General features: G+C 38.4%; 1 protein-coding gene across 3 annotated transcripts; it reads right to left on the minus strand.

Moving 5' to 3' along the window:
* Positions 1 to 55: 55 nt before the first annotated feature.
* LOC145464462 (carbonic anhydrase 2-like) lies at positions 56 to 18,250 on the minus strand. Of its 3 annotated transcripts, none has more exons than XM_081448375.1 (8): positions 17,871 to 18,250; positions 4,526 to 4,610; positions 4,017 to 4,046; positions 3,254 to 3,564; positions 2,790 to 2,882; positions 2,215 to 2,281; positions 1,827 to 1,984; positions 56 to 1,058 (listed from the first exon to the last, which is right to left on the minus strand). In XM_081448375.1, the coding sequence occupies exons 2-8, from the start codon at positions 4,590 to 4,592 to the stop codon at positions 828 to 830; spliced, it is 957 nt and encodes a 318-aa protein (XP_081304501.1). In that variant the 5' UTR covers positions 4,593 to 4,610; positions 17,871 to 18,250; the 3' UTR covers positions 56 to 827. The 3 variants fall into 3 exon arrangements, with proteins under 3 accessions (XP_081304501.1, XP_081304502.1, XP_081304500.1); XM_081448376.1 differs by lacking the exon at positions 17,871 to 18,250 and adding an exon at positions 13,245 to 14,851; XM_081448374.1 differs by lacking the exon at positions 17,871 to 18,250 and having other exon boundaries at positions 4,526 to 6,108.
* Between the last annotated feature and the right edge of the window lie 932 nt (positions 18,251 to 19,182).

Genomic DNA, 19,182 nt, shown 5'->3' on the forward strand with positions numbered 1-19,182 from the left:
AAGGGGCGATGACAGCAAAAAATATTCAGGTATGTAAAAGAAAAAGGACAACGGCTCAAGGCAAAATTTCACACCGTGCGGCACTCTTTATTAATATTACATTCAACAATTTAATAACGTGCGAGCTAGCATCAGTCATTCTACAAAACTGACGGCGAAAAGGCAAGGTCATTTTTTCATGTCCAAACAGGCAATTTAGAGACTGGTTGATAAATTACTTCTCAGATCACCGCATAACTAGGGAGAAATCCTGACAAATCAGACCCTCCGTTGAAATGACTAGAAACTCGCTACCGAGGTATTTCTCAGTTGTCTGAATAAATAATGGTGATATGTGAGTTGCGCGAGAATGAAACGAGAAAGGTTTACGCTATAACGTATTTTGAGACAAAGGCAAAAGTCAACACGAAAATGGCCTGTTTAACGCCACAAAAAAATATCGACACAAATCATGAAACGTACACCACAGAGGATATTACTTAAGAGACTACTTGTGAATTCGTCCTAACAACGAGAACATTCTCTAAAATTGAAACGATTATTACATACAGGTACAGTAAGATTGGTTTATAGCAGCGGACAAGTCAAGGGGCCAAGACATGATTACGACGGACATCGTTGCTTAGAGGCCCTTCGTGTGAAGCATTTCGTATGGGCTCTTTGTGTGCATCGGGTCCCTCTGCGCATTACGTCGTCTGCTCCTCGAAGCCCCACCTGTCCCTGCGCGCATCAAAATTACAACACTAAAATTTCATCTCTTCAGTCAAAACTTGTGGTAGAAAGCTCAAATATGCTGCCATAAGTCATTAAGCATCAGCGTGGACCTCTTAATTCAAGTGAAATGCAACAGACAGCATTAGCAGAAACAGAGCGGTAGTCAGTTTGACAGCCACAGCATGACTAAGCGCAGTTGGGATCTCTGACGATCCTACTGTAGTGGCTTCTGATTGGGCCTTGAAACTGACTCGCACTGTGCGGCTGCCAAGGGACTGGACCGGGCGGAAGTTATCTACAAGGTTCATAGTACTGTTGGCCTTCATAAGACGCAGAGCCCTGATCTGTAAATAAAAAAACAAAGATATCAGCCTCGTAAGCAAAGTCTTCCTTCCCCTTGAACCACGGTTAGGAAGCGAGCGACTTTAGAAAGTTCTGTTTGGCAGTCTGAAAATATCGGACTTCCGGTTAAATTGCGCATGCCTAGTTGACAAATACGTGTGACTCAATTGAATCGCTGGTGTTTTACTTCCGCTCATTTTCATTGTTTTCAAAACCAATAAAAATCGTAATGGAAATTGTAACGGAATTCTCAAAAGTCGTTTGTTTTGTTGAGTTTGCGCCGTAAAGAACTTACGAGATTGCAAAGACTCGAGCAAATTCGGGGAACGGACCCGCAAAGTTATAAAATCGCAAACACACACAACCTTAGCGTACATTAGAGAGCTTGTTTACTCGCTCCAACATGAGAACAAAAGAGCGCGTGAAAATTGTAGTCAAGCATCTTAATTTTGCAACAATAAGAAAAACGACAACAACAATAGTGAGGTTTTCTATTGAGTGGTGTAATAACAAAGCTTAAGAGATCACTAGAAAAGCAAACCGATAAACAATCCAATTAACCAATCAAAACTTGAATTAATTAAAGACATGTAACTGAAGCGAAGCGGGAAAACTGTGTGCGAGCGGAGTTCCAATAGGCTTGGTTTTAGTTCTGATTGGATGAAAAAGTCCCGCGAGTTTTCTAAGCCAATCGTGCAGAGTAGTAATACAAAACTCTCTAACAGCAGAAACAAAAACAACAACTGAACAACAACAGACATAATATTTACCTGAGCTGATGAAACTTTGATGGGGTCGCTGAAAACGGTCCACTTGACAGACTCATAACAATTCGGAGTGGTAAGAGACCCAGGATAGCGGTAGAACTTAGACATGTTGGCAGGGAGAAGGTCAGAAAGTTTGAAGGCCTGAATGTTTACAGTGGAACCTACCAGTCACAAGAAGGATTAATAAAATTTTCTAGATCTTCATACTTCGACGTGATAACGCAAAGAGTGTTTTTTTTTTTCTTTACTTAGGACATGGTTGTGGAAGAGAGGCTAGCTGTTCTCATGTCAATAATGCACAGAGAAATTGTTCGACAAACAGCTAATACCTGTAGTAGGAACAAAACTTTATAATTGCTTTGGCATTCTGATACATAACTAAGGCCCTTACTTGCGTTTACCAGTTGTGCAGCAGGAGTAAAGATATTGTCATAGTAAGAGTTTCCATTTCCACTGACCTGGACGAGAAAGAAAGAAAACAGATAAGCAGAGATATTCAGGAGAAAACCGGGAACTTTGGTGACACCTAGACCACCCAATGGTGATGTTAACTTGGGGCATTTGGTCAACAGAGAAGCCATTAGTTAAGGTGAATTTTGAATGCTGTGTTTCATCACTAAATCACCATTTGGGAGAACATCTCGATTTGGGGGGTAGGGTAGAGGAGAGGGCGGGGGAGTGGAGAGGGGCATATCTTTAGGCACAGATCGTTCGAACTATTGTTTTAAGCATCAGTCATCAGTCACGTCCTACTTCCCGAAAATAACTTCGTCTTGGTTACTTCACTTAAGTAAAACACAATTACACAAACACGTTCCTTGACTCCCTGAAGCCGCCTCAGGTAACCACGTTCCCTACCAGGACTTTTATCTTAAAAATTGGATGGAAAGCCCTGGGAAAGAGGTTCAGCACCACGGGGACAGGAAGAACAGAGCCTGGGAAAGAGGTTTAGAAAGCCCACTCTACCTCCAGGAAAGCACCAAGGACGGCTAGACCATCTGACTCATTCGCCGCAGTGCTCAAGTCTGCGTACTTGACATTAAAGCTGACAAAATGGATCTGTTAATATAAAATAGAACATAATAAGAAAAGGGTAAAATGAGCGACACTAACACAGAAGTCGGTTTAAAGGTAAAGAGTGTTTTCGCATAACGTCTCGGCAAGTGTACTAACCAAACCAAACCAATCCTGTGGAAGTTGAACTCTTCCCCTATGAAAACACCTCCTTTTTTTCCAATAAATTTGTGTGGCTGCTAGCCTCTCGAGTGATTGGGTATTTATGAGCGAACTTACCTTCAAATTACGGAAAGCCTCAAAATAGAGGCAACGATAAAGCAAAGAGAAGGTCTACTTATATATGCTAAGCTTGTGAAATTTACTTGACATAGCAGCTCCTTTAGTCGAAAAAAGCAAGGAATAATTCCACTTACCTCGGCAGCATATTGCTTGCCATCAATTTTATGCTCTGATCCTTTGGAGTCACTGGATCCCCAGTGAAGGTGAAATTGGGCGGTGGTGAAGTTATACAAGAGATCACCTCCATTGACGAAGTATCTGAAGGGGGGAACATTTATCTGTAGGGAATGGCCATTGTTTTCGCCAGTGAAATTGACCGATAGTACTGTTGCGTAGTTTTGCAGGTTGAAGGCTGCCATTGACTCGTAGGTCGCCGCAGTGGAGTTTATGTCAATGGGAGACTGGCTGGTTCCGTTAGAGCATAGCCCTTCCCATTTGCTTGGACCTTGAATTACAAGAGGAAGAATAAGTTGAAATTAGCGAAATGGCGGTCTATTCAAAAGCACTTCAGCCGAACATGAAAGGAAAATGCTAAAGTAACATGGACGGAACTGAACGGGGAGTACATACCAGAGGGGCGAAAGGGACCATGAGAGGTAACTGAAGGGACTGTCAGGAGTGACTACTAAAGGGGCTAAAGGGACCTTGAGAGGTAACAAAGAGACTGCCAGAGGTGACTACCAAGGGACCTAAAGGGACTATGAACCAACTAAAGGGACTGCTAGTGGTAACTGCCGAAGGGGCTTTCCATAGAAAATAGCGCCATTAAGAAAGTACGGCTGTAAGGTCTATTTTGAGTTAATAATAACAATAATAATAATAATAATAATAATAATAATAATAATAATAATAAACCAGAGGATAAACATGGTGAAAAGAATGAAGTTAGATTCATACCATATGCAGAATTTGTAATGTAGTTCCAGTCTGAAAGTTAAACCAAACGGCAAAGGTATCAAGTTCAATAACAGTAACTTCAAATATATTGGATTGAAATACCTAGAACGTTGTAGAGAATAAGACTCACCTCACCGTAACAGATCGAGCAAACAGTGAAGACCTAAGCCGCTATATATAAATGATTCGTAGTATTCAAAGTAAAATTGGGTCTGCAACGCGTGCGTACTGTACAATTGAATTATGTTCCATGAGGACATTTTAAGTATTTTATGAGCTTTTCCTTAAGTAAATTAATATAGTTAATAGTATTGCTTTAATGAATTCAGGGCTCGTTTTATAAAATGGACACTCGTGCTATATAAAAGACGGTTTCGTACATCTAGTTATAGCATTTTTGTCTTGATTGTGTAAACAGCACAAATGAAACTGCTCTATGTATCCCTATGTATGTGTACGCATTGCGGGCCTATCGGCTGACATAGTTTAGTAGAAACATGCATGCTTACTTGCACCAGAAGTGATGGAAACTCCACTAATACACACAAATGCAACTAACAAAAGCTTGTCCATCATTCACTCTGTAAAGTTTTCCTGAAATGGGAGAAGAAAAAAAAAAGAGAAAAAAACAAGTACTTCAGTGATTTGTTTTGACTTAAAGGTTTTGACAACTTGCTTACTTTATTGCACAATCTAAATGTACACAAAAATGTGAAAAGAAACGAAAGGATGTAAGCGCACTCTCGGGCCCCCCCAAAAATATTATTAGAACTGTAGATTCATTGGGGTTTACTCTACGAAATAGAACTATGAGATAACCGACCAACGTTGACGTTTATGCTTAAAGTGCACCTAACCCCCAAATTTTTTTTTCGCTGAAACAAATCTAGACTTTATTTGAAGCATTTGGGCGAAGAAATTTTTGAATTTGGTTGAATCCTCGATTTTTTATGCCCTTTCAAAGTCGCGATTAAGTGTTTCACGACCGCGTTTTAGGGAGTCTGGGGCGGCGGTACCTGATGACGTCTACCCAGGAACCAAACACAATAGCGCCTCAGTCAACTCACTGTATTTGCTCGAGAAAATAGAATGCAAAACTAATCGTTCCGATGTATTTTGGAACTAAAACGTCCAAGTTTTGTCTCAGAATCATTTCTTTTTCGTCACTGGAGTCAGAGTTAAGTTTCGATTCGGAAGGCTCCGAAATAAACTTCGATCGAGCACGTTCGACAACTGTGAACTCACTGCTTAGAGCTTTGAGAGCAATTTGCAATATTTCAAGCGACGACGGGGAAGACGTCTTTGCGGACGAGCTGCTTGTATATTAGGAATAGAAAGCTAGATACGAAGTGGAGGAGCAGGCAAACGAACAGCAGGAAAGAAAACTCAAGGACTGCTTTGGATGGTAATTTCGTCAACTAAATATAAGATTCCCACGCGTGTTTATAGCCCGTTTACATTTGTCCTTACCGAGAATGTAGTTTGTCAAGGTTCTGTTAAATCCAGTTTGTGTTTTACTTTCAGTTGAATGCTTCATATTTATAAGAGCGACGTACGTGTTGCAGTTTTCGAGACTTGATGACCTCCAAAACATTGGCTTCGATCGATTGAAAATCGTATTGTTTGGACCTGTATTTTTGAAGCTGCGGGAAGCAAGGCGGAAGGAAACATTTCATACAATTACCGCTTTCACATTCTCACACGTTTTAAGTCGTAACTCCAAATAACCAATGTAAATTGTTCTCAAAGTTTGCAGTGAAATTCGTCGGATAAGCGAAAAGGATGTGTTCCCTAAGCGGTCCGCAGATAATGTTACGCGGTCATATTTTCGACGCTATTGCACAGAATCTTTGTCACACTGCTGATTTCCAAACCTTCGAAAAACTCTGTGAGTCTAACAATTTTGTTATCATGTAATTCTAGAGGATTAATCTTCGACTTTCATCTAAGTCGAAAGAGAAATAAGTGTTGGTTAGCGGCGTACAGTTGCGATCTATTTACGTATCAGTATAACGCTTCTTGATCATGACCGGATCACACAACTTTGCCGGTTATGTTATAAATACTGCGGGATTGGAAGATATAGGTTGTCGGTGGTATCTCTACAAATTGCTGGTTAGCTTTAAGCAGAAAATTTATGAAAACAGCGTTCGAAAGTCTGCGGAACAAATTCCAGTGAGAGTTCTTCAATGGTTCTCACAGATTCAGTTCGCTTGTTTCGGTTCGACAAAATCAACCATCGTTTACGTCTTTATTGCACCATTAGCCGATCATCGCCAGTAAATTGTACAGTATACCTTTCTTTAAATCTGGAATGTTGCTGCAACAGCCGATAGCACCTCTGGAAGGCGTTTCTGCGTACTTTTCGAATGTGTATTGCACCATCCTGAAGGAGATGAGAGGAAATGAGATATCCAACCTTCCTGGGTAGACGTCACAAGAGTCGCTGGACCCATTCTCCTCAAACTCGGTCGTGAAACAAAATGGCGGTGTTTTGGAGCTATTTTCGAGATTTCGTCGTGGCACAGAAAATCGAGGATTTAACGGAATCCAAAAATTTTTTCGCAGACCTATTTCAAATAATAAGTAGATTCGTTCTAGCGAAAAAAAATTTTTGGGGTTAGGTGCACTTTAATTCTATGCGAGTACTGCATTGATAAATTTTATATAATTCTCATTTTTGACAGAAATGCTTCGACTATTTGAAGCTGTTGTCATGGCTAATGAACTGATTGTGTTTGCATAGAATAACACGTGTAGTCTTCTTTTGACCTATTTTGTCTACGCTATTAAAGATCCAAATTTGAGTTAAGTCTACACAAGTTACAGTACTTACTTTTCTTAAAACACACAATATCTTCTGAAAGCATACGAGTACAAGCGATAAAACATTTTCATTACTTTACCTAAGCTTGTGCTAATTAACAAAAAATCAGTCATGGAATACGCGCCTGATCTTATACAGGTTTAAAATAGTTCTTAACATTCGTATAAAACAATAGTGTCTCAGCGGCGAGTTTGAAAACAAACGCGAACTTCAGCTAAATTCCGAAAAAGGTCAGCTTCTTAACTAATTAAAAAATCGTACATAAAGGCAATTGAAGTAGACATCTTTTGTTCCGAGAGGAATGTGCTAAAAGTCCCGAGATATGCATTTATATAAGGTGTTCGTTTGAGGAAAAAATCTGGACTTTATTTTAAACATATGTATCTATTTACAGGGAAAAAAAAACCTGTGACAAATAGTAACAGTCCTCAATTTAGTTCTTTTAAAAGCGAATTTTCTGTGTTCTTGAAATGATAATTTGATCAAAACAGTCTATTCATAAGTTGGACAAATGCTGGACAAGAAGCAATGCTAAAATCATTTGTTTTGTCTCACAACGGTCTGCTTAAGCCTTAAATTAATCCGATCACGTCGCTGTTTCGAGGGACTACTTCTGAAGGTGATTGAAAATGAAAACGAATCACGGCCAATCTCGCTTTAAACATGTAAACTCAATATGAAAAACTGTAGAGCCTGTTATGGAAGTATCAGAGAAAACCATTTTAAAAACTTATTAGAGACGAAACAGCAAAGTGATTTTAGTTCACATTGTTCATTTATGAATGTCTCTCCGTCAAACCTATATTCCAGTGCAGAGTATGTATTGAAAAGCGAATAAAAATTCAGAGACCAAAGCAGGACCAAAGCTAATCAACAGATAGGAAACGCGATATTGTAAAATTGGTCTTATCTTTACAGCTAGTAAGACAATAGTTTGCCGACTCATTCGTCATGCACTGGAGACATTGTTTAGACTTCCAATATTATAATGCCTCTTATGATCAGCTACAGTTTATAAGCAAAGGCCAATATGGCTTCCTTCAGTGGTTTTGTTTAATGATGTTTGCCTGAAGGAAAGATCAACGCAATATTGTTTATATCACTTTCGTCAGTGGACGTCAGAACTGCATCCTCTAATATTTTATTATTTTATGTTCGTAATTTGTCTTTATTAAATTGTAACAATTAAATACGTAAAATGCATAACTTTGGGATCATCAAGAAAGCGGCTTAATGGCTGTTTTCTTTGAGAGTACACATACAGAAAATTCTAGAGATTCTAATTATTCACCGGAGAGTGGATACCGATGGAATTTATCTTATTAGTCATTTTACTCATTCCTTTTTCTAAGCTTTAAAAAGGCGAGTCTGGAAAACTGAAGGAGATTTGAAGTGTGTTGTCTTCTTGGTCAAGATATTTGACTCTACACAGTCTTTCTCTCCAATAGCACATATTAACAATGACGATCGGACTTTTAGGGAAGAATTCGAAAAATCAGCAGCTGCTGGTGGATGAATCTTTATTTCTTGGCAAAACCGTAACTGACCAAAACTAGACTGTGGCTTCTGGTCGAGAAAGCAACAATAAATCGCGATCGATCTTTAACAAGATTCAGCAAGTTTTTCAATTTGTAAGACATGCAAAGTTGACAACTACGCGCTTGAAATACCCACACCGTGAAAATGAAGAAAAATCGGCCAGAGAGCTGAGGGAAAAGTTGCCAGATAAGCGAGCAAAAGCCACTGTGAGATGTATGGAAAGGCGATGCAAATAATGGATGCGATGGCAGCAGTGAAACAGGTTGACTGCATCGTAAGCTAACTTTTTTATTGACAAGGAAATTTTGTAAACTTTCATAATAGCCAGAAATGGCTGAAACGGACTTCAGGCAGTAAAGAGACGGTCAGAAAGACGTAAATAAATAGATTACGACTTCTTTACTTACAATTTACATATATTTAACTTAGTAGACTTCCCACTCCCGAGTAACATGAGTCCATCACGTGTGTTTTTGTCCAATTTACCCACTGCTGTAGATCAGCAGCTACAGGCGAGTAGAGTTATGCAAAAGATGTCTATTTTGATCATCATGAACTTGAAAATGCGTTCCACCTGCTTCCCACGTGCCAAGAAGATGTTCACATAATATCACTAGCTATTAAGAAGTGATTGCTTTACGCTCCAACGACTACGTACTCTGCGCCACGAAGTGAAAAAAAAAGTTGTCGCGTCCAGGATTAGAAGAACTCAAGGGTTCTTGCTACTTAGATGGAATCAAATGGTCAAGATAGTAGCAAATAAATTGCGATCGATCTTTAACAAGATTCAGCAAGTTTTTCAATTTGTAAGACATGTTTCGATCAGACTTGAATATCATCTTCGTCAGTTACAAAGGGTGTTTCGGATCATAAATAAATTGTTATATAATGGCATGACCGTTAAGTCCAAATCTATACCTTTATTGTTCCTGATTAACATAACAAAAATATTCCAAAACCGATTTAAGAGTTTGTGGGACCCCTAAGTTTGTATACGTATGTATTCATACATTTAGATAAGGAAGCCTTCCACGAAACTACAGGCTACAGCCGGCTGTGGGTGTTTTTATTCAAATAGGTTTCCATGAAGCGAGTTAGAGTTTTACTGCTCCCTCTGGAAGGGATGCTAGTCCATCGCAGGTTCCCCTCTCCCCTCCTGAGAGAAGAGAGGCATTTTGAAAGTGCTGAAGCGTCTTGTTCAAGTACACAACACAATGACCCCGGCTAGGCTATATCTTAAACCACTTGATTCAGAGTATTGAACACAAACCTTTACGTCACCTGGTATCTTCAATATGCACCCATAAATACATATTTTTCACCTGTAAATTTCCTTATTTCAGTATGCCATAAGCAGCCATAACGATCGATTCCAGAAATGCAGGGGTGATGCTCGCGCGGCCTCGTGAAATGGATATGGACTATGGACTGATCACTAACTGCAATTCCACGTGAAAACTATGTGCCTAATATTTCCAAAAGGAAACTCACGAAACCTTGTCCACGTTGTAAAACATTTTGGCTTTTTTTTTTTTTTTTGGACCTGGACGCTTGCATGAAAATGAACGGCGTTTTGTATACGCGCGATTCTTAAACTGTTAAGTACGTAGATTAGCTAGGGGTTTCAGAATCAAACAGTAGCCGGGAACAATACGAGTGTTTGTATATATAGAATGCACCATGTATATAAGTACGTCCTTAGTTTGTTTGAAAATGTTTTGATTATAACGTTTGTCAATTGGTTGTCTATTTAAACGTTCGCAACATTTTGTTGAATATCAAAAAAACAAATGACGTTACTATTCTGTTTAATATAGTGTACCAAACATTTTAATATCATACGGCAGCATGCACTCAAATACTTACGTTTTGATCGCCGATGTTAGAATAATATACTTCGACACTTTTTAAACCTCTTGTCTTCCTAACTGTTTGTTTGGGACTGATAGCTAGAACAACGAATAACCTCATCTTAGAATTGGGTGGAATTTAAGTTAGTATACGCCATTAAAAGCTCGTTTCGATTCGTTATGTTTATTAGAACTGCTTTGTTTTCTATATATTTATTACCTCGTTAATGACCAAAAGGGAGGTAAGAGTTTTTCCTACTCAGTCTCAATTCATTAGTTACTCAATCGAGCAATATATACTGGACCTTGACCTGGATCTAGCAGAAATAACTCAAAATGACCGGTTTGTGATTATAAACTTGGCTTGTCCTCGTTTTAAACGAGAATCCGAGGGAGGGCGATCATTTCGCGCGAGAGAAGAAAGAGTTTGGAATTCCATTCCCAAGGGAAAGTGTGCATAGTTTTAAAAAGGGCTTGATTGATTTTTATGCGTCTAGTATTAAAGACTTTCATCATTTTACAGTTGTTTAACTCGCACAGTTTTAATTTTTAAAATTCATTTAACAAATAAAGAAGCCTAAGCCGTGTATTACACTATGATAGAACACGACGGGCATTTGAGAACACGAGAGAAATGTAGAAAACACTCGCCTGCGACTCGTGTTTTCAACATTTCTCGAGTGTTCTCAAATGTCCGGAGTGTTTTATCACAGTGTAATACACTGCTTAGGCTTCATTTGCTTTATGATACAGAGGTAATGTGGCGATATAACAATAAAACACGCTTTTTCTATGTTTTATACTCTGATAATTATAAAACATGGGTTTTCGACCAATGAGAGCGCGCACAGGCTCCTATCTATATTATAAAATGTAATGTGAATATACCTTTTAGCTAATCTTGCATGCATTTTCGACTTTTATTTACCAGTAGGTTTTAAATAATTTTACATAGATTTTTAATGGATTTTTAATTATTGTATACTTAAGAGGGCCACAAGTTGATTAGTTGTGTGACTATTAGTTGTTTCCCCCTTTAAATAAAGACTGATTGATTGATAGATTGATTGAAGACCACTTGAATCACTGACTGATGCAAACTTCCAAATATTATTATGTCACGTACGTCTACGAATCAAATTCTGCTGGAGTAGTCAGTTAAATGCACACACCCCTTTCACCGCATTTTGAGTAACGCTCTGTATTAGTTGAGGAGGCGGTTTGGTTTAGTGGGGGCGGCGTGGCCTAGTGGTCACTAGGGCGCTGGATTTGAAATCTGGAAGTCCCTAATTCAAATCCTCCGCCCTACCGCTATCTGGATTTGTTCTCGGTAGTTCAGAGTTCAACTCCTCCCCCGCGTTGTGTCATAGCCAAATGGTCAGCCTCTCGACAATAAGGATTCTTATAGTTTATGTTCTAATTGACATATTTGTTTGTTTATTTATTTACAGTGTCACCAGTTAGCACAACAGTGCTAAATATATTTGACACTAAGATGACGTTATTTATTTTGATTGATTGATTGATTTATTATTACTTAATAACATTTTAGATTGTGAAGATTCAAATCCCAGACGAGGCAGGAACAAATTAAGTGTTGCTGCATCTTGTAAAGGAAAAAATGTTGATCTATTCGTCGCAATTACTGCTCAGGCTGAGTTTATTTTGATCGCGTGGGATCATCATATGCATCAAGAAACTGGGCCAATATCCCTTGTGCATGTATGGCGCTCCTTTTGTTGAACGGAGGCTCCAAGACGTGGGCTATTGTTCCCAAAAAGGCGTAGCTAGAGCCCGCGGGTTCCCGCCATAATGATCATCATGAACTTGTAAATGCGTTTCACGTGCTTTCCACGCCGATGTCAAAGAGCTGATTAAATAATATCATTTGCTAGTAACAATTGGTTAAGAGAATTCTATGTTCCAACGACTATATTCTGCGCAATGAAGCGATGAAAATGTTTTCGAGTCCAGGATTAGAAGAACTCAAGGGTTCTTGCTACTTAAATGGAATCAAATGGTCGAGAAAGCAGCGAATAAACTGCGAACGATGTTAAAGAAAATTTAGCAAGTGTTTCAAGTTTGTAACACATGTTTCAATCATACTTAAATTATAATCATCTTCGTCAGTTACAAAGGGTGTTTCAGCGGAAATCATTAGTAAATTGTTGTGTGACATGACCGTTAAGTCGAAATCTCTACCTTTGCTGTTTCTGATAAATATAACAAAAATATTACAACACCGCTTCAAGAGTTTGTGGGACCTTACTGTGCGCCCCTCATTATGTATTCGTATGTGCATACACTTAAAACATTCATTTTTTTATTATAAGCGTTGTCCTCGGGGTCGCCTTCGTCATAGCTTAAAGCTAAGCTCTCTAGTGATCCCAGCTATTGCTTAACTTGGACCGCTTGACTCAGAGTGTTGCACACCAACCATTAGTTCATCTGTTGTCCTCATATATGCATCATAAATACATAGTTTTCACCTGTAACTTTTATTATTTCATTTTGCCATAAGCAGCCATAACAATCAACTCTGAGAAATGTTTTCAAGATGTTCGCCCGGCGCCTGAAAATATTGGACTGATCGTAAACTTGAATTCCACAGGAAAACTATAACTCTAAAAGTAAATCCATGAAACCTTGTCTACATTGTAAAACATATTCGTCGCGAAATGCTTTTTGACTCTGCTTTGTTACGCTTGCAAAAAAATTTTTATACGCGCCATTTTTTAACCTTGAGTACGTAAATTAGGGCTTTCAGAATCAAACAGTAGCTGGGAACAATACGAGAGTTTGTATACATAATACTAGCTACATAAGTGTGTAGTCATCAAAAACGGTTTGTTTGAAAATCTTTGATTGTAATTTTTGTCAGTTGGTTGTGTATTTAAACGTTCGCAACATTTTGTTGAATATAATATCAAAAAACAAAATTATTTTGTCATTCTGTTTAGTAGTTTACCATACATTTTTATATCATACGGCAGCATGCAGACAAATACTTACGTTTAGATAGTTGATACTAGATTGATATCCTTCGGTACTTTTTAAGCCTCTTGTCTTCCTAGCCGTTTGTTTAGGACTGATTGCTAGAGGTCCTCCGATTTCTTATAAGAAAAATCCAACCAGGCTACCTGGGAACTATGATTTGTCACTACTTGTCTTTAACGTCACTTGTATCATTAAGAATTTACCGGATACACTACGAGTGATATCAGATTTGAATATTCTCTGATTGATAACTAATTTATTACAGGACTGGCTAAGTTACGAACGTGCGAGGGTTAAGGAATGGACATTATTTTCTTGAGGGGGCGGGGGAGAGGTTTAGGCAATTTTAAAACTGAATAAAATTCCTGCACGGCAAAAACTGCGGAAATACAATTCGTGCAAGGCGAGTAAAACGACGATAAGTCAAAGACTACTGCAAGGCTGACACAACGTGGTATATTAAAAACAATATTTGGGCTCGCCAGACCAGCCTTCTTCAATTCAGATGTTACCTGAGCCTGAAGAAAAATTGTTTTTAATATACCACGTTGTGTAAGCCTTGCAGTAGTCTTTGACTTCTCATCGTTTTACGTTTCAAGTTTGGCTGATTAGATCTGTGAGATCCAACGTTCAAACAAGCAGGGATCTTCGTTCACAACTTTGCGGTTTATTTAGTTTGCAAGGGGAGCCACCAACAGCAACAACAACAACAATAACAACATTAAGCAAATTATTCAATTACGGAGCCACGGATAAAAATCGAGCATGTGCTTTCTACTATCCACGTTCTGTGTTTGACTTTGTAAAAAATTCTTGCACAAGTTATTGCCCACCAAAAAAACAAATCATGCACAACCTAAAAGTGAGAAAAAAATTTCATGCCCCATAAAATTGCTTCCCCCCCTCCCCCCACCCCCCTCAAAAAAATTAGGGCCCGTCCCTAATTTGCACCGCAAATAAACGCCTTTGGTCTGCTCTCGGTCAACCACAGTGAAGTAATTTTCTCGTGCAGTCATATAATAATATTAATAATCAGTTCAGATAAACAACATATTCGATTTTTGTTTGCAAGATGGACCACAAATAACTCAAAACCACAAATTTGTGGTCAAACTGCTGACTTCATATATTGACGCAAATTGTGGGTCGTTAATGGCCATTGGCCTTTTAAAATCTCTTACGCAAGTGTTCCGGGGGGTGAGGAGACCATGCTCTGCCCCTAGGTCCAAACCCCCACTCCTTAACATACTGTTTCTGACAGAAAAGGTAACCCTTTCCATACCTGCATTACAAAATTATATCTCTTTTGGATACTGACAGTAGAAGCACTGGATCCCTCTTCTATCCATAGATTAAGTAACCCCTTGAAATACCTAATGACTTTTTTCAAGATGTTTTCAAATGAACTTTTCAAACACCTTAATGAAAACTTTCTACTGTTTTCTATTCTTCAGCTCGTGAAAACCCTACCCTCCTAAATACCCCAGCCAGAATAAGTGACCCCTTGGGGGCAGACCCACCCTGTAAAGTCAATTATTTGAAGTACCCCCAGGGCACACTGAAGAGTTTGTTTCGCTGAGTATCATGATCAAGTGATTATCAATAATAAAACACGTCCTAAAGCCCAAACTGAACGGTCATTGCAGTGTATATACAGACAAAGTGTCTTAAATGACTTTAATAGTTAGCTGTATCGGAAAAAAGTTAGAATTCCATAGTCGAACGCAAACTGGGAGGTGTGTCAAAATTTAATCAGTATACCTGGTAAGAGAAAAATTGCTGCGTCACTTGTTATAAACAATGCTTTGATTCGGATCAGCTCTAATCAAGAAGTTAAAGCCAATATACCTTGTTAAACGGCCGCAGGCAGGAAATATTGCTTGTGTTGTTTTCATGGACTTTGAACTATCCGTTTTTTTTTTTTGTATAAGTGTACTTCGGTTGGAAAATTACGAAATAGTTGGGAAGCTCCCAGGAAAATGATTGTTTAATATCAAAGGGTTATTCACCCAGCAGGGTAAGCTAGAGTTGATCCGTTATATAGAGAAACATAAAGAGGTATTTGAAGTGGAATTGAGGACAGACCGTGGTGTAAGGGCGATATTGCATTGTGTGTTTGATTCAAGCCTGTTTTAAGCTCTTGCTAAGTGATCAGAGATATTCCTCCAGCATCAAGATCTTCTCTCTCCTAAGTAAATCAGTTGGCCATTTATACATATAATTATACACCTCTTACACGGAGGTGCCGCTATTGCATCGTTTGTTTAACTTAAGGCCGGTTTAAGCTCTGGCTAAAGACCCGTCCGAACTTCGTCGGAGGAATTTGAAAAAGGAGGTTTCACTCCGAAAACGCATCAAATGTTTTCCGTCTACACTACGTCGGAGGAATTTAAAACGTAACGATCACCGATCATTTTGGACATGATTATCGTGGTGTCATAGTTTTAGAAAAGTGTTTTCCGTCCAAACGAAAATGAAAAGCCGGCGTTTTCAAATTCCTCCGGTTTGAAAGGCGTTTTCGAAAAGCTCCATTTTCGTGACGGATTAGTGGGCCAAACCGGCGTTGAAATAAAGCTTCGTTTTCAAATTTCTCCGGCGTAGTACTAGTGTGGACGCTGCATAAGTGATGACACATGTTTGGTCTTGGATTAATAAATCAGTTGGCCATTTATCCACGTCTCGAGCCAAAGTCACTCAATTTTCAAACGCTAAGCGGTCATCACTGCTACTAGCACCAAAAAGAAAACCGGCATTGCATCGCTCACTTCTCTATCATGCACAGACGAAAAACATTGAAAGTAATCATTAAGTGGGTTCGTCAGTTGATATTGCAAAATAATATAGCGTGCTGTACAATCCCTTCCTCCCGCAGGAAGCCGCGGATCAATACAATATAGATAATGCTCAATTTATCATAGAAAATAAACAAAGATACACATTTTGACTCACGCGATGTTTTCTCTGCGCGCACGGCACCCTGAGAAGGCGGCTTCTTTCTATTTTAATGTCAGTTATATTAATTATTGTAGATGTTAGTGAGCACTACAGTTATTTTCAGTTCTTAGCTAGTGAGTTAGTGCGTTTAACATTGTATAGCTGAAAGAGTTTTTATCATGTTTAAGTACATTTATGATATTTTATCCTATGCATGTGGTAACGAATTTCGAAGCTCAATATCAACAATAATACTTTCCAGCGAAGGTTACGTAATACAAGTGGATATCAAAGTCTGCTGCTGTTGGCGAAGAGCGGGAAACAGGGAGTGCGTTGCGTGGTGGTTAGGCGGAGCCGGCTGTTTGTCTTTTCGAGTGAAACAACCCACTGAACTCCACGCGCACCCCACGAGGTAGTCTAAAAGTAACGACTACTCGAGAGGTCCGAAAGTATGAGGGAAATTTTGCAAGAAGATAATCTTGTTTAAATATTGTTTGTTTGTTAGCTTTGTTGTGAACTAATCGCCTATAATTTAAATCTTGTTTCAAAGGTAAAGTAAAGTTATAGGTCTTGGGTTTTTCTTACCAAAGAAGATACATATTGAACTTTGAACCAGACAAAATTAACTACGGTGAACATTGCTGCTACGTAATGAAGGATATGGCTTCTTGTATGTATGTTTGTTTTTTTTGTAAAAATGTGACAAAGCTGAAGGGAAGAAAGGTCAAAATTATACTGAACATATACTAAAAAGTGTCTATAGGTGACATTTAGGCAAGAAAATTGAAAGCTCATTTTTTTTCCTTTTATCATATGACATTAATGCTGTGCACGTTATTCAAATATTCCTGGGAATTTATACATGATCTCATCATAGTGCCTTGTTTGATAAAATAAGAACAATGTCAGTTTAAGGACGTTCTTAGTTGAAATTGCCTCCAAGATAAGAATGTTTAGCCTCAACTTCCAAACAGACAGTCTTAGATAAAACAGCCATGTACAAAATGCTTTCATGTATGACGAAGCTGAAGCGAAGAAACGTCAAAAATATACTGAACATACTAAGAAAGTATCTATAGGTGAGAAACTTATAAACTTATTTATTCCTCTTATCACATGACAATGCTGTGCAAGGCATTCAGATATTCCTGTGGGAACTTATCTCACATCATAGTGCCTTGTTTGGTAAAGCAAGAACAATGTTTAACAACGTTTCTCGTTAAAATCGTCTTGAAGGTAAGAATGTTTTAGCCTCAACTTTCACAAAGACGTTCTTAGATGAAACAGCTCTATTTGCCAGAGTTTTCAAATTTTGATTTTGTAATATACTTAATTTTAACCATAGACAGTGACAGTTTATGTAATAATCAGATAATAGAATTATTAAAAGGAAGTGTATAATTTTGGGTTTTCAGTATAAACTGAACGGATGAAAACAAACAACAAGAAAGTTCAGTTCAGGTAGTTATACAACTGTCTGCCCATAAGCCAGGTTTTTCGAAATGTTTCGATTTTCTAAGTATGATCATTGAATACTTTATTCCCAAATATTGGAAAAAAAGGAAAAGAATCATGATCAGACGTTCATTTTGAGTTATTTCGTTAATCCAGTGGCTTTAAACCTGTTGTGTTCACATCTTATCAGATCTTAACAAGTACATACAAAACTTATACAAGTAACTGTTGAGAACCATTTAAAAAACGTACCTTGAAAAGATAGAAGTTGTATCCTCTTAACACTTCTTGACTCTTGCGCTGCCTGTGTTTGTTTGAGAATAACAACTTAATCATGGTCCACTGGTTAAATAAAATCTCGACTAGCCGAAAATGGAGTGGTGGTTTATATTTAGTAATGTTTATCAACTTCAGTAGAAAATCGCTGTTATTTAAGACTCGCTTTTACGTCTGTTGCGATAAATTTGACGTCAGAAAATAACAAGTCATTCAGACGACCAAGCCGTTCCTAGGTCTTCAAGAGGCCACTTGATTTTATGGCTCTTGATGTACGATTGTAAAACTTGAATAGGTTTGTGTGTTGAATAGCCAGAAACTCAACTCCTAATACTGAGGGACGGCGTAAAAAACTGAAGCCTGGGATTAAGCACTAAAACACACAATAAAGACTGATTGATTGCAATTGATTGATTGAGTGATAGAGCAGAGAATTGAAAGTTCTCTGTTACATTTAATTTATTACAGCTTACATGTTGTAGCGTCATACGGTGACGTCATAAAACGCGTTCACAATTATTACATGGCTTGAATTATATTTTAAGACTCGCTTTTATGTCCGTCATGTTAAATTTGACGTCAGAAAACATCAAAAACAAGTCATTCAGAGTACCCTGCCGTTTCAAGAGGTCCTTGATGTACGATTGAAAATTATGGATAGGTTTGTGTATTGAATAGCCAGAAATAAACTCAACTCCTAATCAGGGAACGTCGAAAAACATGAAGCCTGGCCAAGTTAGGCACTCAAGCGCTTCGAGCAGAGAATTGAAAACGTAACTAACTTTAAAATGTCCCAACTTTAGTCCAGCTTATTACGTTATCAGTAGAGTTACCTGACTTAACTTTGTCTGGGACGTCATAAAACACGTTTCATGACGTGAACCAATGCTGCAAGCATAAAGACATGAATAATCAGTTCCAGTGAGCAATTCCGAATTTAAGGTAGCTTAAGGTGTCACACGGCTTGTTTCACTAAACTTTGTAGTGTGTGGAAACACACACTACAAAGATAACAAACTTCTGTTAAAACCAATCGTCAAAGGAAAACCGGTCATAACGCCCCCATAGCTATAAGAGATACCATAAATCTTATGATAGGGGGCGTTATGTCGAAAACGGTAAATCTTGGGGGCGTTATGGCCGTTAATATAAAAACAAAACGCTCCTCTGGCTTAATCCTGGACTCAATGGCAATACCGTGATTGGACGTGAGTTGATTCAGGAAGAAAAACAATCCGGCTTCGTTGGCACACGTCAGCAAGTTTATATTTAAAAATCCCTTTAGCGC

Source organism: Orbicella franksi, chromosome 12 (assembly GCF_964199315.1).
Source record: "Orbicella franksi chromosome 12, jaOrbFran1.1, whole genome shotgun sequence".
Taxonomy (NCBI): Eukaryota; Metazoa; Cnidaria; class Anthozoa; order Scleractinia; family Merulinidae; genus Orbicella; species Orbicella franksi.

Excerpts from the sequence above, each read along its gene's own strand:
- LOC145464462 (XM_081448375.1), bottom strand. The coding sequence starts at position 4,592 with ATGATGGACAAGCTTTTGTTAGTTGCATTTGTGTGTATTAGTGGAGTT. Across the intron at positions 3,565-4,016 it reads CATTACAAATTCTGCATATG|GTCCAAGCAAATGGGAAGGG; the intron begins GTATGAATCTAA and ends TTGTAATTCAAG. Across the intron at positions 1,985-2,214 it reads TGCACAACTGGTAAACGCAA|GTTCCACTGTAAACATTCAG; the intron begins GTAAGGGCCTTA and ends TGTGACTGGTAG.